The 23,098-nt window shown below is 39.0% G+C and overlaps 1 protein-coding gene across 1 annotated transcript in view; it reads left to right on the top strand.

Annotated features, from left to right (window-relative positions):
- Positions 1 to 23,098, top strand: part of LOC122815059 (peroxisomal succinyl-coenzyme A thioesterase-like) — a 621,446-nt gene that overhangs the window by 474,237 nt on the left and 124,111 nt on the right. Inside the window, exon 8 of the mRNA XM_044087303.1 lies at positions 4,684 to 4,812. Coding sequence (XP_043943238.1) covers positions 4,684 to 4,812 — 129 coding nt within the window. The remainder of the gene's footprint in view (positions 1 to 4,683; positions 4,813 to 23,098) is intronic.

The raw sequence follows: 23,098 nt of genomic DNA, 5'->3' as shown, positions 1-23,098 counted from the left end.
CTAGTAGTAGATGGAAGTGGGTGTCAGGCAGTCTTATCCATCTTGTGGGGGGGGGGGGGTTGAACTTGGCAGATTGCCGCCAAGCAAAGATGTGCAAAAGAATGAAATGGCCAGAACCAGGGAATATGGGCTTGGTGCTTACAAGGTAGTGAGGGTAGCCCTCGTTAGCATGTTTATTATGCACAGACGTATGAATAGAACAGAAGGCCCTGCATTGATGGCGCTCATGTCAGTCACGTGTGGAAGGGTTAAACTCTAAAAATAGAAACACTGTATTTGCCAGGAGGTGAAGGAACAAACCACCTCGATGGGTGCCTGAATGATTTTGTCTTTAATCTGTTCTTGCTATTGCACTGTGGACTTCCCAGTAGTAGAAAAACAAATGGCCTTGAGACCCATAGTGGGAGGCTTGATCATCAGCATGCACAGAGGCAGAAAGAACATAGAAAAAATAAGTTCAGTAATTTCAAAATGTTGGTGACTGTCCACAGGCCATTTTGACCTTAGATAGTAAACACTTTCATTGCAATTATTTTCCCTTTGGATGACTGTCTGATAAGAATCACAACCTGATTTAGCACCCACCTCAGTAATAATCACTTTGCAGACCTTTTTTGTTACCCTAACTCTGTGATGCCCCACCACTGGACGAGTAATCAAGGAGCTTAATCAGTGGTGGGGCATTGCAGCCTCAATAAGTCATATTTATTCTCATCATAAACATTAGTCTTACTAAGGGCTTTGATTTCAGATGAAGGTTTTTGTAAAGCAAGCAAAGCAGCTGAAATTCAGAAACTTCTGAAATAACTTTCCACTCATGCTGCAGTTATGCATCCTTCTATCCTCCCCCTGCAGGAATAAACATGCAGAGATCAAAGGGGATATTGAAAGGTATTAGAATCAGTTCACTGGCTCTTTGGAACCGTGTTGCATCTCACAGGTATAGAACTTAGGCTACATGGTTTGTTAAAAAATCACTGTCATTAATCAAATAAAGAACGTTTCAGCAGCTTTCCTAAAATTTCCCTGCAACAGTTTAGATATATCAGCAAACCAAAAAACGTCACTGGGAACTGCTGCTGTACGAATGATGTAAAATATTAAATATTTATTAAAACACAGAACAAACCAAAAAGTACCAAAGTGAGCGCTTTCGGGCTAAGCCCTTCTTCAGACAAAGTGCTCTTACAAACATTACACTTTTAAAATAAGCATATACCAATCACTCTTCAGTAAAAAAAACCCACCCTGCTCTATGTGTTAGCTTAAAGCTAACAGATCATCATTAAAAACACATTATTACTGCTCTTTACTCAATAAAAAGCACGCCTACTTAAGTGTTGGCTTCAAAGGTACCATGTCATTCAGCCCAGGTTTAATGTGGGCTGTTAGGTCTAAAATCCATTTTGATTCTATGGCTTCTGTCTTCAGCCTGATATCACCCCCTCTCTTATTGATAAATACATTGGCTATCACCCTAAATTTAAATCTGTGTGTGGGATGATCCTTTACATGATTGTATAACGCATTGTGCTCATCACAGTTCCTAATTGACGAAATGTGCTGTAGTATCCTGACTTTAAGCATATTGTTGGTTTTACCAACATATCCTGAGCATGATGTACAATCAGCCAAATACACCACGTTGGTAGTCCTACAGGTGGCTCTCCCCCTAAAATGAAAACTCTTCCCTGTGGAAGGATGTATAAACACAGTCTCCCTATTGATATGATTGCAAGCCTTACAGCCCCCACAAGGGACAGTGCCCAGCGACCTAGGTAGGCATGTGACATCATTGTTTCCCCTATCGTGACAGAGTATATCCTTCAAGTTCTTATTCCTTATAACTGAACTGTGGGGAGTCCCCTACTATATCACTCAAATTTCTGTCACTGGTAATGATGTTCCAATTCCTCTTAATGATATCACACACCCCTTTGATGTTGCTGCCATATGTTAGTGTTATCCTGGGTATAGTGTCCTTCTTCCTACCTTTATTCCGGTGACTGTTTTGGTTACTATGATTACTTTCTGGGCTCGTTGTAACATCAAGCCATGGCCTATACTTGCCTTGTCTGTTCCCACTACCTCTTGCTACTGCTGCTTCTACTAAATCACATCTATATCCTCTTTCTTGGAAACATTCCTTCAAATTATCTATCTCTCTCTCAAATTGTTCATCCAATCGACCGACCCTAGAGATCCTGCCAACCTGCCCCTCCACTATGTTGGAAAAAGTGAACCTAGGGTGCATGCTGTCAAATGAGAGCAATGAGTTCTTCCAACTCTCTTTTCGATACAGTCTGGAACTAAAGCCTGCAGGTGTAAGTTCTACTGTAACATCCAAGAAGTCCAGAGCCTCTTTTCCCAGAAGGAAAGAACTAGGTTGGCGTAAGAATTAGCACAGATATCTGGATTGTTGTCTGAAAAAGATGTATATTTATTGAATCCAGTAGAGGTCAGGAATATTATTAGCAAGGTACATGGACGTATTAAATGGTTGTATACTAATATGTATATAACTCAAGATCTCATGGATTTTTTTCATGTGGATAAATCAGTCATTCCAGTGTTCAAGGCCCTACCCAAGGTGCATAAATCATTGACAGACCCACCCCTTAGACCCATAGTTTCGGGCAGGGGGCGGGTCACGGAGCATCTGTCAATATGGTTGGAATGCACACTTAGACCTTACGTAGATCTTATGAACAATGTTCTGAAGGACACTGCACATTTCCTTAGAGTTTTGGGTGAAATGAATAGAGAAGGTTGCCAGGAGGGCATTATATTGGTAAGCCTAGATGTACATAGTCTATTTACAGTGATAGGCAATGAATATGGTATAGCAGCCTGTGTAGGGATTCTGAAGGACGTGGGTGTTGCAGAGAGAGAACTTTTCCTTATAGAAGAGTCACTGAAACTGGTCTTGGAGAACAATGTCTTCTTGAGTAATGGTTCAGTGTTCAGGCAAGCACAGGGGGTAGCTATGGGTACCCCCTGTGCTAATTCTTACGCCAACCTAGTTCTTTCCTTCTGGGAAAAGAAACATGTCTTAAGTCATAGAGATTGGAGTCCATATATGGGGGTCTATCTACGATTTGTAGATGATATCTTTATTGCCTGGAAGGGGGGTGAACAGAGATTAACTACTTTTATGGAATTTTTACATTCCACCACATCCTTTCTGAGGTTTGACATCAAGAGCTCACGTGAGGCTCTGGACTTCTTGGATGTTACAGTAGAACTTACACCTGCAGGCTTTAGTTCCAGACTGTATCGAAAAGCGAGTTGGAAGAACTCATTGCTCTCATTTGACAGCATGCACCCTAGGTTCACTTTTTCCAACATAGTGGAGGGGCAGGTTGGCAGGATCTCTAGGGTCAGTCGATTGGATGAACAATTTGAGAGAGAGATAGATAATTTGAAAGAATGTTTCCAAGAAAGAGGATATAGATGTGATTTAGTAGAAGCAGCAGTAGCAAGAGGTAGTGGGAACAGACAAGGCAAGTATAGGCCATGGCTTGATGTTACGAGCCCAGAAAGTAATCATAGTAACCAAAACAGTCACCGGAATAAAGGTAGGAAGAAGGACACTATACCCAGGATAACACTAACATATGGCAGCAACATCAAAGGGGTGTGTGATATCATTAAGAGGAATTGGAACATCATTACCAGTGACAGAAATTTGAGTGATATAGTAGGGGACTCCCCACAGTTCAGTTATAAGAGGAATAAGAACTTGAAGGATATACTCTGTCACGATAGGGGAAACAATGATGTCACATGCCTACCTAGGTCGCTGGGCACTGTCCCTTGTGGGGGCTGTAAGGCTTGCAATCATATCAATAGGGAGACAGTGTTTATACATCCTTCCACAGGGAAGAGTTTTCATTTTAGGGGGAGAGCCACCTGTAGGACTACCAACGTGGTGTATTTGGCTGATTGTACATCATGCTCAGGATATTATGTTGGTAAAACCAACAATATGCTTAAAGTCAGGATACGACAGCACATTTAGTCAATTAGGAACTGTGATGAGCACAATGCGTTATACAATCATGTAAAGGATCATCCCACACACAGATTTAAATTTAGGGTGATAGCCAATGTATTTATCAATAAGAGAGGGGGTGATATCAGGCTGAAGACAGAAGCCATAGAATCAAAATGGATTTTAGACCTAACAGCCCACATTAAACCTGGGCTGAATGACATGGTACCTTTGAAGCCAACACTTAAAAGTAGGCGTGCTTTTTATTGAGTAAAGAGCAGTAATGTGTTTTTAATGATGATCTGTTAGCTTTAAGCTAACACATAGAGCAGGGTGGGGTTTTTTACTGAAGAGTGATTGGTATATGCTTATTTTAAAAGTGTAATGTTTGTAAGAGCACTTTGTCTGAAGAAGGGCTTAGCCCGAAAGCGCTCACTTTGGTACTTTTTGGTTTGTTCTGTGTTTTAATAAATATTTAATATTTTACATCATTCGTACAGCAGCAGTTCCCAGTGACGTTTTTTGGTTTGCTGATTTATCTTTTTGCTGAACTGGGATTTGGCTAAGCACTAGCTTTTTTCTTTGAACAGTTTAGATATATATACTGAAGACAACATACTGACAGCATGCTTAGAATTCAGTGGACACTGCAGTAAAACAGCAGACTCTGTTCTTATTTCTGACTACAGCGATGGATATTTTTTTTTTTTTTAATTTTGCATAGGAGTGTGGACAAAATCAGGTATGCAGATAATGGTTCTGTCATCTGGAGGGATATTGTTCTACCAATCCCAGAAGATCCAGAGCAGAAAGTAAAGGTAAGATGTGTACATTTAATGCTTGCATGATTCCTCCAATTAGAAGTCATTTTACAGTTATCCCTACTGAAGCTGCTTAAATGTTATGCATGTGACATCTGGAGTATTGCTTTAATTTGCTTGCAAGGGATGTGGGGTACAGCAGTTAATATGTTACTTGAAAAAAGTTATATGTTTCTTAAGTAATGATAGGATTGTAACAAGTGTATATTCTGTGTGCATTTTCAGAGTATGGTACAATATCTCATAAAGTAGTTTGTTCTTGTAGCAAGCATCACATATCTTAACACTTTACAAGCCATACATCCTAAGTGTGTATTTTTGCAGTTTCATGGATAAGTACCTTTGATAAAGTGTAATAAATAAAAAAGTCAGAAGATAGCACCAGCACATGGCAGTGTTACAGTATTCTGTGATGCTCATTTTAAAATATTACCATGTCTGATTCAATTATACTTTCCTCGGTTTTGCAAATCATTGTCTGAGGTGCTGTAGCTGGACTACTGTGCTTTAGGTTTCTGCTACAGAGGCCTTTGTGTTTTTCCTTAAAAAAACTTTTGTAGAGTTAATGACCTGTATACATATCGCATATGGAAATCCTCCCACCAATGCTTGCCAGCTGATTTCATGCTTGTAACTTACATTTAAGCAGTAGCAACAAGAAATGTATGACTACTTCCAACAATCAATTTTCTTTAAACACGCAAAGAAATGTGTGTGTGTGTACACACACACACACACACACACATATATATACCTACACACATATATATATATATATATATATATATATATATATATATATATATATATATATATATATATATATATATATATATATATATATATATATACATATATATATATATATATATATATATATATATATACATATATATATATATACATACATACATACATACACACATACACACACACACACACACACACACACACACACACACACACACACACACACACACACACCAAACCAGTCTAGTTGTTCTAGATATTTTTTCATGACTTGAAATTGTGAAGTACTTATATAAAAATGAATGAACAAAAGACAGATGACATGCAGTCATGCACTAAAAATTAATTACCTTAAACACCTCCCCTTATAGCTTCCACCTCTCTCTATAACAAACCATGGGAGCCTGGGGATGTTCCGTATATCTTGTAGACAGATGCTGTTCTTTATATGAAGATCTGCATTTAGACATTGGCAAGGAACTACAAATCTCTTACTTTTTATCAAAATGTAGTAAAAATCATGTTATCCCATTTGTTAATTATTTCAAATATATTAAAACAGATACCACATAGACTCCGCAAGGTGATACTAATAAAATTTAATCACCTTACAAGAATGTACAAAAAGTAATAAATACAATAAAAAGTTACACTGATGGGTTAGCGGTTTTGGAACTAAATCCTTTGTCAGATCACCAATACCACTAACTTTCTGCTATTTAAAAGCGCCTAGTAGCCATTCAAAACTGACGTTGGAGCCTCAGCCCCTTCAGAATAATTTTCAGTGGAACTACAGATCTAGAAATTTAGTAAGAGGTGGAGATCTGCGTAATTTATTTATTTATTTATTTTATTTATTTCAGTTTGGTAACCGGGGAAGTCCACTGGGCCAGTGGTGTGCCCATTTTCAGTGGAGGCCCAGGGAGAAAAGCTCCAATAAGAAATATGGTTACAAGGTTACATAATGCAATGGTAAGTACATACATAAATGGATACAAAGGTTACATAATACAGTAAAAAATACATATATGCAGTCAGGTATAGGGGATAAAGTGGCATTGAAATACAATTTTGACATAGGTAGCACAGTTTGTAGGTATTTACATTCAGGACAGTAGGTTTAGATTGACTGGACTATAAGTATGTATGACTTAGTTAATATTTACAAAATATACAATACTAGGAGTCAAGAGAGAGGATGCATAGTCTGAGTATGTTAGCTTGGGTTTAATCAGGATAATAGAAAGAGGTAATAGTGCAGAGAAAAGCAGGAGAATGAAGAGCTGAAAGGGGAAATTCTTAAGATAGTTAAGTAGGGTGAAAGCAGGAGCCATTTACGTTTAGTGGATAGGTAAGAGAAAAGTAGGGTTTTGAAGGATTCAGAGTTAGGAGTAGTCCTGAGTGAAGGAGGGAGAGAGTTCCATTTTTTGCCAACAGTGAAAGAGAGAAGGTGTTGGCCTGCAGGGCGTTTGGGTTTGTGGACAGAGATTAAATTTTGGTGTTCAGATCTCAGAGATCTGGTTGGGATGTAAGGGGGAAGGATGTTTAAGGCTGGGCATTTATCTGGATAGAATATTAATTTGTGGGCAGTGGTTAGTTGGAAATAGTGTAGGAGGTTTGGGAGTTCCAGCCAGTTCAGAGATTGTAGGGTTAAGCAGTGGTGAGTAGAGGTTTTGGATTTAGTTGCAAATTTGGAGATTTTATTACAGCAAATTTCGAGTTTAGAGGTGTTGGAAGAAGATATGTTAGTTAGTAGAGGGGCTCCATATAATAGAGAGGGTAGGAGGTAGGTATTGGCAATAGTCTGCCTTGCAGAGTTGGAGAGAAAGCGGTTATTTCTATAGAGCATGCCTAGCTTTTGATGGGTTTTCTTTATGTTTTGTTGGATGTGGATATCAAATTTAAGGTGTTCGTCTATGGTAATGCCGAGGAGTTTTGCGGAAGGGACCACTTCTATGGCAGAGTTGCTTTGGTTAAGGACTTTGAAAGCATTCGTGTCGCAGGAGAATTTTCTGGAGGGAGGAAACAGAAGAATTTTAGATTTATTAGAGTTGAGTGAGAGATGGTTTTGGTGCATCCAGTTTTCGGTAGTGGAAAAAGCTGTTTGAGTTTTAGTCAATAGTTCAGGAAGGTTGGAGGCGGCACAGACTAAGGTGGAGTCATCTGCATATTGGATAACTGTTGTATCGGGGATGATTGAGTGAAGGTTGTTAATGAAAATGTTGAAAAGCATGGGTCTGAGGATGGACCCCTGGGGAACACCGGTGGGTGTTGGCAAGAAAGAGGAGGTAGAGTTCTTCCATCTGACAGCTTGAGATCTGTCAGATAGGTAACTGGAGAACCAGGAAAGGGTATCGGGGAGAGATGAAGGTTGGAGAGATGAAAGAGAAGGTGCTTGTGGGAGATGGTATCAAAGGCTTTGGAAAGGTCTAGCAGTACTGTGGATACTAGAAGTCCAAAATCGCATGCTCGATTTACTGTGTCTAAGAAGGATAGTAAGGCGGTAGTGGTGCTGTGGCCAGGGCGAAAGCCATGCTGGGTGGGAGTTGGGAGATTCTGAGTTAAAAAAAGGCATAAGTTGGTGATGGACACATTTTTCAAGTATTTTTGATAATGGTGAGAGTAAGGCAATTGGGCGGAAATTAGAGATATTGTAGTTTTTGCCTCCTTTGTGTAGAGGTAGAATGAAGGCAGATCGCCAAAGTTTGGGTACATAAGACTCTTTTAAAGATCGGTTAATTAGGATGCTGATAGGGAGAGCAATACCATCTGCAGCAGTTTTGAGGAAGGAGGAGGGTAAGTTGTTTGGGGCATTTGAGCAAGGCTTTAGTTTTGATAGGAGTCTTTTTATGAAAGTAGTTGGTACAGGTTTGAGTTGGAAATTAAGCGTACAGTTACTAGGGTTGCTGGGAGTAGGAGAGAGAGTCGGATGGATTATTGTTGGGAAAAGATTTGGTTAGATTAGCAATGGATTCTGTAAAGAATGTGTTGAAGTGAGAGCTTAGTTCTGAGTCTGTTAAGCTAGGGTCAGGGCAGGGATTATTCCTAGATCCTGGGTGGAGTAGGGAATTAATAGATTTCCAGAGTTGTTTAGGGTACTTGTTATTGGACTGAAGTTTATTGTAGTAATTTTTTTTGTCGGAGGTGATTAGTTTCTTTACTTGGTTGCGGAGTTGGGTGTATTGAAGCAAGGTAGAAGGCATCTTATTTTTTTGGTAGAGCTTCCAGGATTTGTCCCTGGAGTGCATGATTTGTTTAGTTTCTTTGGATAGCCAAGGAGCAGAATTAGTCTTGATTCGTTTGTTTCTTGGTGGGGCTTGGGAGTTGAGGGTTTTTAGGAAGATAGAGTTAAAATATTCTTCAGCATTGTCAAGGGGAAGAGTATAAAGGATTTGCCAGTTTATATATTTAAAAGTGTTTGAGAAATTTGAGGGGTTGAAGTTGCTGAGATTGCGAGTGTGAATATAGTGGTGTTGGTGTTTAGTAATGTTGGTTGAGCGATGTATGAAAGCAGGGAGATGGTCACTGAATGTGTCTGGGATAGTACCAGAGAGAGTTATTTTATTTGGATGGGAGACTAGGACCCAGTCGATTGATCCTGGGGGGTGGTGTTTGTTAGGGCGAGTGGTTGTCTGTATTACTTGGGAGAAATTGTAGAGGTTAATGAATAAGGAGAGAGAAGGTGACTTGAATTTATTCCAATCAATGTTAACACCGCCTAGAATGTAGGTTTCGAAATTTATTTTAGTAGAGGCCCAGTGAAGAATATTTTCAAGGGTAGAGATGTTGTCACCTGGGGAAATATATAGTGAGATAATGCAGATATTTTTATGTTTATTTAATTGTAGGAGACAAGCGGTTAGTTCAGTATTTTTGAATTTTGGAATTGGAGTTTGTAGAGGAATATGAGAGAGAAGGTTGGAGTAGATTAGAGCAGAGCCTCCACCTTTTCTATTTAAACGGTCACTTCTATGGATTTGGAATCCAGGTGGTAGGATCTCGGAGTCAGCAATATGGGGTTTTAGCCAGGTTTCTGAAATGGCTAGGATGTCAGGTTGGTTGTGGGAAATCCAAGCTTGTATTTGGTATATTTTGTTAAGGCTTTGGGCATTTATGGTGAAGAACTTAAGGGTGTTAGGACAGGAGGTAGAAGAAGAAGAGGGACGGGGGAGAGTGGATGTGTGAAATGGATAAAGTGGGGAAGGGGAGGAGTTTGTTGTGAGGCAAGGGCCAGGGTTTGGATGGATGTCTCCAGATAAGGCTAGGTCATTAATGGGAGTAACTTTTAGCTTTTTGGGTTTATTAAGAAGGAAGCTGTTTGCGGCTAGTATTTTAACTGAAACAGCTGAGGTTCAGTGGATAGCAAACCTTCATGCTGATAAATTTCCTGGATGAAATGGAATGCCCAGTTTATTCGGAGGAGGGGGTTAAAATTTTTACCAGTAGTTCCCTCTGCTGTAAATGTAGCTGTTCTCAGTTTTGGAAGAAACTGTTTTATATTTAGCTTTCCATTTCTATCACAATTCAAGCTCTGTGTGTGTGTCTGTGTGTGTGTCTGTGTGTGTGTCTGTGTGTGTGTCTGTGTGTGTGTCTGTGTGTGTGTGTGTCTGTCATATATAGTGGATTCTGGAAATACCTTTATGCTTATTCCAGGTTGACTCCATGTGTGCCGAATGCTACATAATATCTTCTTTTCCATTTAGATCACCTTTTGCTTTTCACATTAAAACAATTTCCTGCTTCTTATTCTTTTGAAGGCTGTTTTATAATTTTGCCTAAAAGTAGCAAAAAACATAGCACTGATTTAACACACCTCAACAACAGATACATAAAGGGCATTTCTTTTAATTGGGTTCATTGTATTGTTTTATTTATTCATTTTATGTTTGTTGAACTTCTCCTTTCTTGGGGTGTCCATCTCCTTATTGCTGCCACCTCAGTCTTCCTACAACTCCAGTGTTCCAGTGCCATAGCCCTAATTGTATATCCATACCTGGACTGTTAATGCTCTAGAAAAATGTGTGATGTTTATCAAAATGGTGCGAGTTGTAGGGTGGATTTTTTTTCTGCTATCCTGGAGATAAGGCAGCTGAGTGACGTCTCCAGGCATTTCTGCAGTTACACCCTACTGCTCTTCTAGGCGTCAAATATTGCCTGTTCATATTTGCATTAATAATTCCAAAACCATGTTGCATACAAGGTATCGGAAAATTTTATCTTGAAGCATACATGATAGGAAACACAATTGTATTGATATATGACCTCTGTCAATGGGTATTTGTTAAAAATGTAAGGTAATACATTTATTTTTAAATGTTGAAGCCACGCCCACTAGGAGTTAAAGGTACACACTCAAAAGAGCTCTACTGGAGGGAATGAGTTGGGGACTCAAATTCATTTTGGCTAAGGACACTGAAAGTGGAAAAGCATAAAGATAAGCAGAAAAAGGCCAAGCATATTTCTTCCTCTTCCTCCTCAGCTTTACTAGGTGTAACTCAGCATGGTGTCATTCATTGTCCATGCTCTGCTGACTCCCAGGCTAACGGTGAGCAAAGTCTATATAACTATTGCTATGATACTTGTGAATGATTTGGGATCATTTGCCTTGCAAGATTGTCACCAACAGTGTTGCAGGTCTGAGTTTTCTTTCCCAGCACTGGTTGGTAAAAGACTACTGCTGGGAGTCTTGTAGGTTTCATTTGTGTGATGATATTCGTAGTGGTCATCAGGCTTTATACTTGTTTTAATGGTGATTGATGCCAGTCCGTTTCTCCTTTCTGGATTAATTTGGTTTCATTCTTCCCTTCAATGTACAATTGGAATTGCAGCTGGTTCCACTTTTATCTTCCAATTGCAACAAGCTCATGAAAGCTCTCTGTGCAACCTTGCTAATCTTTCTGTAGGTTCCAACTTGGAGTATAGCCTTGCATTTGCTCACTGTCAGAACTGATTTTACTGGGCCATCCACAAACACTACAAGTGTGCTCCCCTCACTGTCTGCGTCAGTGCCACTGATACTGCCCCTCCCAACCTCCAGTGTAGACAGTGCAAGCATGCATCATTGGTGTGGTCATGTGACTGATGTAGCATCACATGGTGATACTCTGTCATTTGTTTTCTTTATGCATTTCTGAGGGGACATCCAGAAAGCCTTCTTCTAAATCGGCTTCTTTGTTACTACAGTTGAAGAATAGGCACCCCAAGCAAATCTGGATTCCTCCCTTCTCCCTTTCTTCATCTTGGAAGTATGTCATATCACATAATTTCATAGTATATAATACAATTATAACAGAAGACGACTGCAAATGTGTCTGTCTGTTCTGTAAGAGTATTACAGTTCACCAGTAAATGCAGTCCCTCACCTTTCTCTCCTCTTTCTTCAGGTATCCCAACCATTTGAAGCTGCCACAATTATCTTATTAACCTCTAATATGCATTTTGGCAGCTTGCTTCTCCTGTCTGCCACACTATCAGTGAGAATTTCTAGCAAATTTCTTTGACATCTTTTCTCTTAATCTGGCATTAATAACCTCTTTTTCATGCTTTTTTGTGTGTTTCCTATTTATCCTATCCCAACCCTAGCACCCATCCACATGAATGCTCTCTATTTATGTGATTTTCTTGTTTCTCTACTTATCTTTTAAACAGGAATTAAGTTCGGTGACACTCTATATCCCTCATTAGCTTGGTGTACATTTTGTCCAGTAGTGTGAACTTTTTCTCTCCTAGAAGTCTGGTAGAGCTATACAAAGCTTTAGTCATGATCTTACAAGGGCCTGATAAGAGTATCATTACCTTCCTACTTTAGTCTGTACACCCCTTGTATATACACCCTGGTATTTTGTCTGAGTGTTTCCATTTCATATAGTGTCTGATAGTTCATGATTTCTATACTAACTAACCCCAACTCTTTTTCTTGTTCTGAGTTTTTTTTTTGAGGTCCTCCTTGCATATGTGGTAAGTTTGGGGTTACCTTCCCCATGTGCATTACCTTGCACTTGAAATCGTTTAATAAGTCGTCCATCACTCAGGCTCTGCTCCAGGCCTCTTCAGGTCCCTCACTGGGCTAGTACCCCCATCAAATGGTACACCTAAAACCTTGGTGTAATCTGTAATGAAGTTCTTCCAGTTTTGTAAACCAGGTATTAGGTCAAATATTAACAATTAGACATGCGAATCTAAGACATATCACTACAGAATACCTGTTATCACTTTTTTAAACCATAAGAGTTTCCTCCACCATCATCACTACTACTCTCTCTTTTCTGTTTTTTTTTTTTCTTTACTTATTGAGCTTGATAATCAAGAAGGTCAAACAAGAGTAACCACATTTTTTCCTAAGGCCTACGGAGAAAATATTGAGCAGGTACTTATAATAGTAAACAAAACGGAATGCATCAAAATCATGCATATCATGAAATAAAACATTGGTTTTAGCAAGTGAATACTATCTAATACAGTTGTAATTCAACAAAGGTTAGACATGGATAAAATTATTCACATGCTATATTTAAAAATCTTAAGCTTTCAGCTTTTAATGGAGAGCAGTTATAAGAAGTGAAAAATTATGTAGTTGCAAATACAGCATTTACAGTAAAAGCAGATAGTTATAGTAAAAACAGATCTAAGATGTTTTTTAGCTGAGCACGGTATATGCACATAGCGATTGTGTTAAAGTGGAATAACTGTCATTACAATGGTGGAGGTGAGTTAAAGTATATAAAAAGACCAATTCTAACCCAACCTGTGTGTGTAGATAAAGGGACAAGTAACTTTATCATTGTGTGAGAGTGTTAATACTGTATACATCAGAATGTATGTTAGTAAGACCAAGGAGGTGTTTGATCAACTGAGTCAACAGTGGTTTACCGTAACTTTTACCTCCTTTTAATATAATCATATAACTTGAGGAAAGTGTCATCTGTGTTGCCAGATACGTCAAACCTTCTCTGAAAGAATAACAGATTAGTTACTTATTAAAAGTATTAAAGCATTGTGGGATCAATACAGTTACTGGATATGAAGCCACTGGATGAGAAAGTACAGTTTTTTTTTTTTTTTTTTATCCCTTGTTAATAAAGTACACTTGGCAATGTTTAACTATGTTAACTATGCATACCCGTGCTTTAACTCTATTGTTTGTTCCATTAGTAAGGTGAAGGGTGGCCCCCCTTAACCCCCCTACTACAGTTTTTAAAAACTGGACAGGGACAGGATCATGAGTTAAAATAAAAGGGTCACCAAGCCCTCTTACTAATGAAATAAAGATTAGCGAAGAGTGCGCAACAAAATTATCTAAAAAAAAATAAACGTTCTGTAATGTGAATTCCACAGAGAAGGTTTTACACAAGTTGGAATTCTCAGAAGAAGGTTATGGGAGATGCCTATTGCAAAATGTTGCCACTGAGTCATGGATTTTTTTTTTTGCATTATTCTTTTTTTATTAGATTTTTACTATAACCATGTAACATAATACATATACATAAAGTAATGATATAATTCAAAATATAAGGCAAAGATACAAACAGCAAAACTATATACATAGTACATAAATGCAATTTTCTCATCAAAATTAAAATTTATCTAGTAGATCTTTTAGTTTTAGCTATGACAATTTTTTGAGTGATATTTGATGTGTTATAAACAGTTTGTAATTCCCTATTACATACAATTTTTGTTAAATCAAGGAAATCGGAGAATGAGAGGAGTTTCTGACAATTCCAGTTAATTGTAATAACTTTTCTTGCAATTGCAAGAAGTAACCAAAGAAGGTGAATTTGTATTTTTGGTATTGAACCTGGTTATCGGTGCATTAAATAGTATTAATGAACAATTGTCCGACCACAATGCTTTGATAAAGTCCTTAAATTCAGTCCAAAAAGGAGAAACTATTTTACAGTGTAGAAACATATGACCAGTCTGCTTCTAATAACTCATTACATCTCCAACATTTAATGGTATCTTTTTATGGAATTTGTTTGAATAGTTAACATGATTGTAGTAGTGGTGGGGCAATGCTATACACTGGTTAATACAGCAGCTATACTCAGTAATGTACAAGGAAGAGTCATGTAGTACGGGATGACAGTTACCTACTAACTGCTTTTTGACCCATCTGCACAATTTGCTTCCCAGTCAGACTCCTTCATTTCCTCAAGTATCTTATGAACAGTGGAATGAAGACAAAAGCTGTACTGAAGTCTAGACGGATCGCTTTCATTGGCATGCAGCTATCCATTACCCCTTAATCTCCTTCTGGTCATTTTAAAACTTGCTCAGTGCCCTGACTAATCTTCCCTTCTTTTTCTGTAGGCCCCAGTCTTAGTTTTTTTTTTTTTTGCTGCTTATGACTGCTGTGCCCATGTTTCCCTTTTATTTTTTTGCCCCTTGTCTAACACAGCCCTGTCCTAGTCTTTATTATCCTTAGCTTGTACTACGTTTGTTGTGCCTTTGGCCTACCTTTTCCATGATATGTCTGTCTGCCTGTCATGTCCTTGTTCTGTGATTGCCTGTACTTGAGATGCCTGCTCACTTCTTGTTTGGATCAGAAATGCACTCTTACATGTTTTCTTCTCAACTTCTTTGCTAACATGTGCACTCTTAATGGCTCCTTATCTGCCTGGTGCAAATCCAAGCTAAATAGTCCATACTTTAGAAGGTAACCTGAAGCACTTCCTGAGAAGCTCTTCTCAGGCACTCTGTTTTACATAATACTGAATCTCAGACATTGTCCACATCTTAACAGCATATATTCTGATGTCAGGCAGAAATCTGATGCACTAGTATCGATGTACTAAAGTAAGATCACAAAAGTGATTTATAGTAATTAGCATTTTTAGATTGTTTGTGAGCCCCCTTTTTCTCCAGCATACAGAAATTTCATTTCAAACCCCTTTACCTAAGAAATAATAAGTTAGTTTATTTAATTGGCAGGCATATGGGGAATAGCCCCCAACATTAAAGTACATGGGGCAACCCCTCTGTAAAATGCTAATAAAAATATACTTGTGTTATGTGCCACCCCTTTCCCTTGCACAGCCCTATAAACATCTTTCCCTAACAGTACCACTAAGTAAGAGACACATACACACACGCACGCACACACACGCACACACAAAAAAATCCCAGTGTCAAGATTTTCATTTCAAACCCCTTTACTTAAGAAATAAGCAAATGTCTGCTGCCAGCAACTGAAAAATCTTTGAGGGAAGGAAAGCAACTAACTCACAATCCTGGTATCCAATTCCAACTTCATTTTTAGAAACCGCAACAACCCAGCTGAGGATTATAAATCCTGTCTCATTTCATCTGTCGAAACCATCACCATCTCCTTTTATCGTCCACTCCTTATCACCATTCTGTGGCCAACAGTTCACCCCCCTTCACTGTACCCTTTAGCTGAGTATGCAGCAACCTCTCTTGAGATCTTAGTAAAGGAAACTAACAACCTTCCAAAAAATAATCCAGTCCCAAATCCTCTGCATTTCACTCAATTTTCCTTACTAGAGTATCAGATAAAATTGACGCTCTCTTACTTATATTGGCAATCTATTCCACTCCACAGGAATTGTCCTTCCATCCTTTACACACTCCTTTACATTCCCTCTACCCAAAGTTCACACACCTGGAACTCAAAAAAACGTATGACCTGGCCAAAATATTTCAGAAAATTCTATACAAACAACAGCTGAAACACATCAGTAGCTGTGGTCTGTTGTCAAACAGTATAGCTTCAGAAATGCCTTCAGTGACACACTGCTATCTAATAATAATTCCATTTACAGTAATATTAATGATTAACTTAGTTCAGCTGAAATCTTTGTGGACATGACTAGGCTCTTTGAAACTGTAAATCACTGTATCCTTGTTACTAAAATGAAAGAAAACATCAACTTTGGGCATAACGCCAAATGTTTCAAACTAAGCTTGAAACTAGAACAGTTGAGGTCTATAACAATAGCCAGATCTCTTCCCAAGGCACACGCAGTACTGGAGTCTCTTACTGTTTTCTGTTTAAATTAACTACTTTTCTGAGGATCTCACTACTGTGGATGTCACACTGTATGCAGATGATATATTTTCACTGCAAGTAAATAAAAATACTTCTAATCTTCAAGCTCAACTCCTACACTTTACTGATCTCTGCTTGTAGGCAGATTCTAAAAACCTTCTTATTAACCATAACATTGTTATGATCTTCATATCCCCACATAAAGTTCAACTGCTTTCGAAAACCACCAGCAAAGGCACACAGCATTCGGTGTTTGCAGGAACAACAAACCTCATACAATCCGCTAAGAATTTCTCAATTTATTATTCTCATAAAGTAAAAACAGAACGTCAAGTATTTTTGTCACATATATGCAAAAGTACTTCACCAGAACCAAAACTGTTTGAATCAAATTGACTTCCTTAAATAGGTACCTGTATCACATGACCAACCCAGGTAAGAAAATTTTTAAGGGGCCATCAGAAATAAACATACTTAAAAACTAGGTGGAAAAAAAAACAAGCCAAAGCAGTTCAAGTAGATACTTTAAAGATTACATAATTGTAAAATGCATTATAAAAGTATGCATTATTAAAAATATATATATTACTGAACAACCCAAAAAAATGTAATTTGTATAGTAATGTACAAAAACAAACAATAACAGAATAATAATAAAATCCTATGTGAATAAACTGCCAGAAACAAGACCATCACAACATTTGTTTCATAAAAATTACTAAGAGCTTCGCTGCCCTTAACTTTAAAACCAAGTTGAATGAGAAATGATTGTTGAAACTAGGAGGGGAAGAAGCATTCAGTTGTAGCTGCCACAATAAGTCTGGAGAGTGAAAAGGCAGTTTACAAAGAAACAGCTGGAGGGCATCTGTATGGCTCCCAAGTATCCAACAAAGTTAAAGTTTAGGAATTTTGCTTGGAAGCATTTGCAGGGGTATTTTTTATACCTGAAGTAGACTTCAGAAAAGTTTCCCTCTGGAAGACAGCAAATGCTGGAGGTGGTTAAGAGAGAAATAATTAGGGATTTTTTTTGAGGGGTATGTAATGAGCTGGCATAGTTTAAAAATTCCTTGAAAATACTTTGTCATATATGTTGGGGGAGCAAATAGTTGTAACTACTTTCAAAACCATTTTGAAAGACTTCCTAGCCAAAAGCTGACTGCTGTTGCTTAACACTAGTATAAACTATGGCCCTAAATGTGAACAAATACCCATTCATGCCTTACATCTCCTTACTCTCCCTTCTTCACTCTCTTCTATCAAGTTCTCTCCCCTAGCTTTCTTTCTAAATATACCATAAGCCTGCTTTTCTCTCGCTTTGTATTGCAATTCCTGTTTGCATTACAGTAACTTAACTTCAATGTGTCTATAAACTGGCTAAAATGTTATATTAAATCATCGTCATGTAGCGTGTATCTGTTAGAAACCAATGTTTTCATATTATGTCTATTGGTATAATTATTTAAACTGTATTTTTTTTTGTATTTTTATAGACTCTAAAATTATTATCCTTAAAATGTTTTGAAATAATTTGGAGCTTTTCTCCTTTGGCATCATCTGAAAATGAGCTCCTACTCGGTCAGACTTTCCTGGTAATCAAATGTCAATACATACATACATACATACATAAATAAATAAAGGATTCTTTTGAGCTGGGATAGAGAATGTTAACTGCCTATTTGTAATAAAGCTTTGCCAAGTTTAATGCTGTTGGCTACCAAAAAAGCAATTGGAAATCAAAATCTAAACCAAGTGTAATTGAAGTGCTGAATATTGTAAATGAAATAAAAGAACTGGAGGTGGGATCCTTAGAAAAGGGAATGAGTAAATTACATAGAAATAAATGTAATTTATGGGAATATTATGGGAAGAATTATGTTCTGATAGAGGACTAAGATCTAAGGGAAGGCAGTAAATGAACAATGTTGGAATGAAAATTGTTAAAACATATCTAAACTGCATGAAAATAAAAATGTTATTGTTTGTTTTCTTTTCTGTTACTATGTGCACCTGTTTAGTTGTTTTAATAAAGACGTTAAAAAAGTGGCAGGCACAGCCCTACAGCTAAAGTTATATCTACTGGGAGGTGGGAGGGCTAGGACAAACTGCTTGCACTTTAAGATTAATCACTAGTGAAGTTCATGAACCATCCACTTGTACTCCTGGAGTCGGGTTATATCATTGCTCTAAGTTTTACCATGTCTGAAGAAGAAACCATCCATCCATTTTCTAAATCACCAGTAGCCAATGGGTGTCATGATGGTGATTAACAGAGCAGGCTAGACCAGACTTCTTTATTTCCCAGCAGCAATCCCATCTTATCCTTTGGGATCCCAAGACATTATCAGGAAAGCTGACAGATGTAATCTTTGGAGCACCTCATGGCCAGGCCTAAAAGACACCTCCAATAGGAGCCACGGGGGGGGGGGGTCATTCATACTAAATGCCCAAATTGCCTGAACTGACTCTTTTCACTCAATGACTATTCTAGGATCTTCGTGATTACTAAGCTCCACCCATTTTCATGTAGACTTACCCCAAGAACCCTACAAAGGAGAATCTTTTCACCTGCTTTTAGCTGAAATTTTCTTTGTTTTCCTATGATCCAAGTTTAATATATGTAAGGATGGTGCCATAAAGTGACCAGTTATTTGAGAGCTTTCTCCTTTAGCTTAGCTCTTATGTCATCACACCAGTCTGGTACACTGCCTGTGGTACTGCCACCATCTGCTCATCAATCTCATGATCCCCTGTTTTAGTCATGAGCTGGATCCCAAGATACTTAAATTCTTCCAGTAGGTGTAACTGTTTCCCTCGTGTAGTGAGCAGTCGTTTTGGTGGGACAGAACTATGATCTGTGATGTATAGATATTGTAAATCCAAGGAGACACTGAAAGCAGAGAATAAGTAAAAAAACAGGTTTATTCAGTTATCCACTAAACCAAAGTATTAGCCTGCATGATTTTGCAGTTTCAGAACAAAACAAAAAAAATTGAACCTTAGTAAATTTCTCATAGCATTGTTCAGTCAACACAAGCCCTCCAAGATACAAGTTGTGTTTTAATCAAAAGGAACCAATAGTTAAAACACCCCCTGCAAGTACACCAGCTGCAAGGTCCAAAATGTAACAGTTCATAAAACGCTGACCAGCAGACTGTGGCAAATATCAAATATCTTTAATAATGTTGTGCTGAAAAGCACAAAACAAAGAGAATATAAAGCAAACCGGTTTCGGCTAAATTTCAAGCAGCCTTCTTCAGTGCATGCAAATACCAAGTGACATAAGCAAATCCTCTTTTATAGTCAGCAATTAAGGCTCATTAGATCAACCTAATTATTGGCTACTACATAACTTAAAGGTGCTCATTCAAACTGGGGGGAATAAACCCCCCAGTTTAATAATCCATTTCTTTTCCAGATTGAGTCTGATGCCATCCAAACCTGTTTAATCTATTACCCCTAACCTAATCAATAATAGTAAAGTGATAGGACGCCTTATTGTGTGTGACAGTATGTTTATAGAGAGCATTAGTTATTTTATGGTGCCTGAAATCACTAAAATGCTGTGCGATCCTAAACTTTACCGAACGTGAAATCTGGCAGACAAAAAACACAGAGCAACTGCATGTAACCAAATAAACAACCCAGTCAGTTTGACAATTAGCAAAACAAGAAGTTTGATAAACCTGACTGGTGTTCCTGCTGCTACATTCCTTGGTCTTACAAACTTTTGGACAATATATACAGTGACCGCAGGGATAGCAACCAATTAGTTGATCCCCTAGCAAGGAAGATTGGACCAATGATTTTTCCTGACTATGTCCACGTTTGTAATGACTGAAAATGGAACCCATATTTTTCCCCTTCCTGAAGGAGAACCAACATCTGTTTCCCAAAAATTCAGATAATCTGCTGTCTGCCATCAAAATGTTCCAGTGTCATTGGACACTATTTGTTAATAGGGCAGAATTCGTACCATAAGTTGTTACAAGGCAGACAACTGACTCTTGTTCCTGAGGATTGTTTTTATATTCCAGGAGAGAATCCCTAGACATAGAATCCACAGTGTTCCTAGTCTGTACAACGTAGGTTCATAGGTTCATACTAGGCTATCTGCCCTAGGGCATTTATAAGCCTAGCCAGAATGTGTTTGGCTTTCACCACCCATTTTAAATTTATTTTGCTATGCCCTTTTTCGAGGTTAGTATACTGTGCCTCTGTCTAACAGTGACACAGAAGTGATACCCGGGGTAAACCTACAATCTCCCATCCACTCATCAAGATTCCTCTTGAAGAGAGTCAATGAGGGACTCTGCCTAACCTGGACTGGGATTTTATTCCAGAGTGAAGTGAGCCTCTGGGTTATGAATCTGTCCCTCCAGCATGTCCTATTTATTTCAGTGCTGAGGTTAAAGTCTCTCGAGCGCGTAGCTCGATGGGATTTGGATTTTCTGAGGTGCAGCATGTCCATTAATTCCGGGTTGGACATGGCTTTATACGTCAGGCACAGATCGCCTCTGAACAGGTGGTATGCCACTGAGTAGAGCTGGAGTTTCTTTAACCGGGCAGCATATGGCATCTGTTTGAGCCCTTTGATCCTCTTGGTGAGGTACTTTTGGGGTCTTTCCAGTTGCTGCAGGTGTCTGGTAAGGTACATCCCAAAAGGGGCATTGTACTCAATTATGGGCCTGATGAGGGATGAGTAAAGCACGATGACCTCCCCTGATCTAGATGTGAATCCCTTCATGATTAGGTGGGCTATATAAAATGTTTTTCTAACCACTTTGGCCACGTGGTTGTCAAATGAGAGATTGCTATCAACTTGGGTCCCCAGGTCCCTAATTACTTCTTCTGTACTTAATGGATTACCACCTATGTGGTAATTTGTGGACACTTTGTTTTTGCCAAAGGGGATGACTATACACTTTTTGGCATTTAGCTTGAGGCCATGGCTCTGGCACCAGTTGCCTGTTTCTGAGGCCCTTTTGGAGGATGCTTGTGTCGGCTGGAGAGTCGATTATGGCACCCAGTTTGCAGTCATCTGCGAACTTGGTCAGCCACAGTCCTTCCGTGTTGGCCTGTACCACCGAGAAATATATACCGAACAAGAGAGGTCCCAGGACTGAGCCTTGTGGGACACCACTTGTAACTGGTTTGGAGTCTGACATGGCTCCAGCAATTCTAACCATGTGGGTTCTGTCCTTGAGCCAGTTTGCAATCCATCTAGTGACATAGGGGTTTATATTTAAGCTGGTGAGCTTATCTATAATGCCCAAGTGGGGTATTGTATTGAAGGCGTTTGCGAGGTCCAGGTAGGCTGTGTGGACCACCTTCCCCTCGTCAATGGCCTTGGTGACTGTTTCAAAGAAATAAACCAGGTTTAAGAGGCAGGATCTGCCCTTAAAGCTGAACTAGGTAGGATACAGTGTCTGTAGGTCCCCAATATCTTTATGAGGTCTATGATGATCCTTTCCATAGCTTTATAGACCAAACTAGTCAGGCTTATGGGGCGATAGTTTCCAGGATCCATTGAGGCACCACCTTTATGGAGAGGGGACCACTGTTGCTGTACGCCACTCTTTGGGCACATATCCTGTAGTAAGGCTGAGATTGAACAGTAGTTTTATGTTTGGGTTTAGCTCTTCTTGGAGTTCATGTAGGACGCAGCCCGGGACACTTCCTTTGGAGAGGGCGGCTCTTACCTGAGCATCTGAGATGTCAGGGGGGCAGCACTCTGCTGGGATAGATATTTGCCCTTTTGGTGGGGGGGGGGGGGAGAAGCTTGCGCTGAACCTGTCAGCTAGGATGTTGGCAATGTCTGTGGGTTCGGTGTATTTTTTGTCATTTTGGACTAATTCTGAGCATATCTGGGAATTACCACCCAGGTTCCTACCATAACTAAAGAAAGCCTTGTGATTTATCCTTAGTGTCCTGTGCAGTTTTTCTCTCGAAGCTGGCCTTAGACAATTTTATGAGTGCACATAGTTTTTTGCTAATACTGATCAGTGATGCCTTCCCTTTTTGGGATTTTCCTCTATCATTTAGTTGCTTCCTCCTTCTATTGTATAGTTTGTTTATGGCTGGGGTCCACCAGACAGGACGTCTGCCTTTGGAGGATTGGGTCTTGGTTTTATTTGGGATCGCATGATCCATGCATTCCTGAAGGTGTTCATAGAATGCGTTTATAAAGGATTCTGCAGTCTGGGCCGTATTTTCCACAGGCCCGGGGGCTTTGAAGGATTCCACCTCGGTTTTGAGGAGTGTGAAATTTGCTTTAGAGAAGTTTTTCACTGTGGTTTTCTGGGCAGGGGGTGGGGTCGGGATGTGAATATCCGGTGAGATTAGTTTATGGTCTGATCTTACCAGTGAGGGATACACTTCTGGTCTGGGGCATAGAGTCCCCATGTTGGTGGTGATCTGGTCCAGTATGTTTTCCCCTCTTGTGGGAGTGGTAACAAGTTGTTCCATAGCATTTGAGTTTATACATTCTAGGAACCTTTGGGCTAGGCTGTTGGAGCTAGAGTA

Source organism: Protopterus annectens, chromosome 11.part0 (assembly GCF_019279795.1).
Source record: "Protopterus annectens isolate FY-2018-M chromosome 11.part0, PAN1.0, whole genome shotgun sequence".
In the NCBI taxonomy this organism is placed as follows: Eukaryota; Metazoa; Chordata; order Ceratodontiformes; family Protopteridae; genus Protopterus; species Protopterus annectens.
This window is presented reverse-complemented; position numbering and strand designations above follow the sequence as displayed.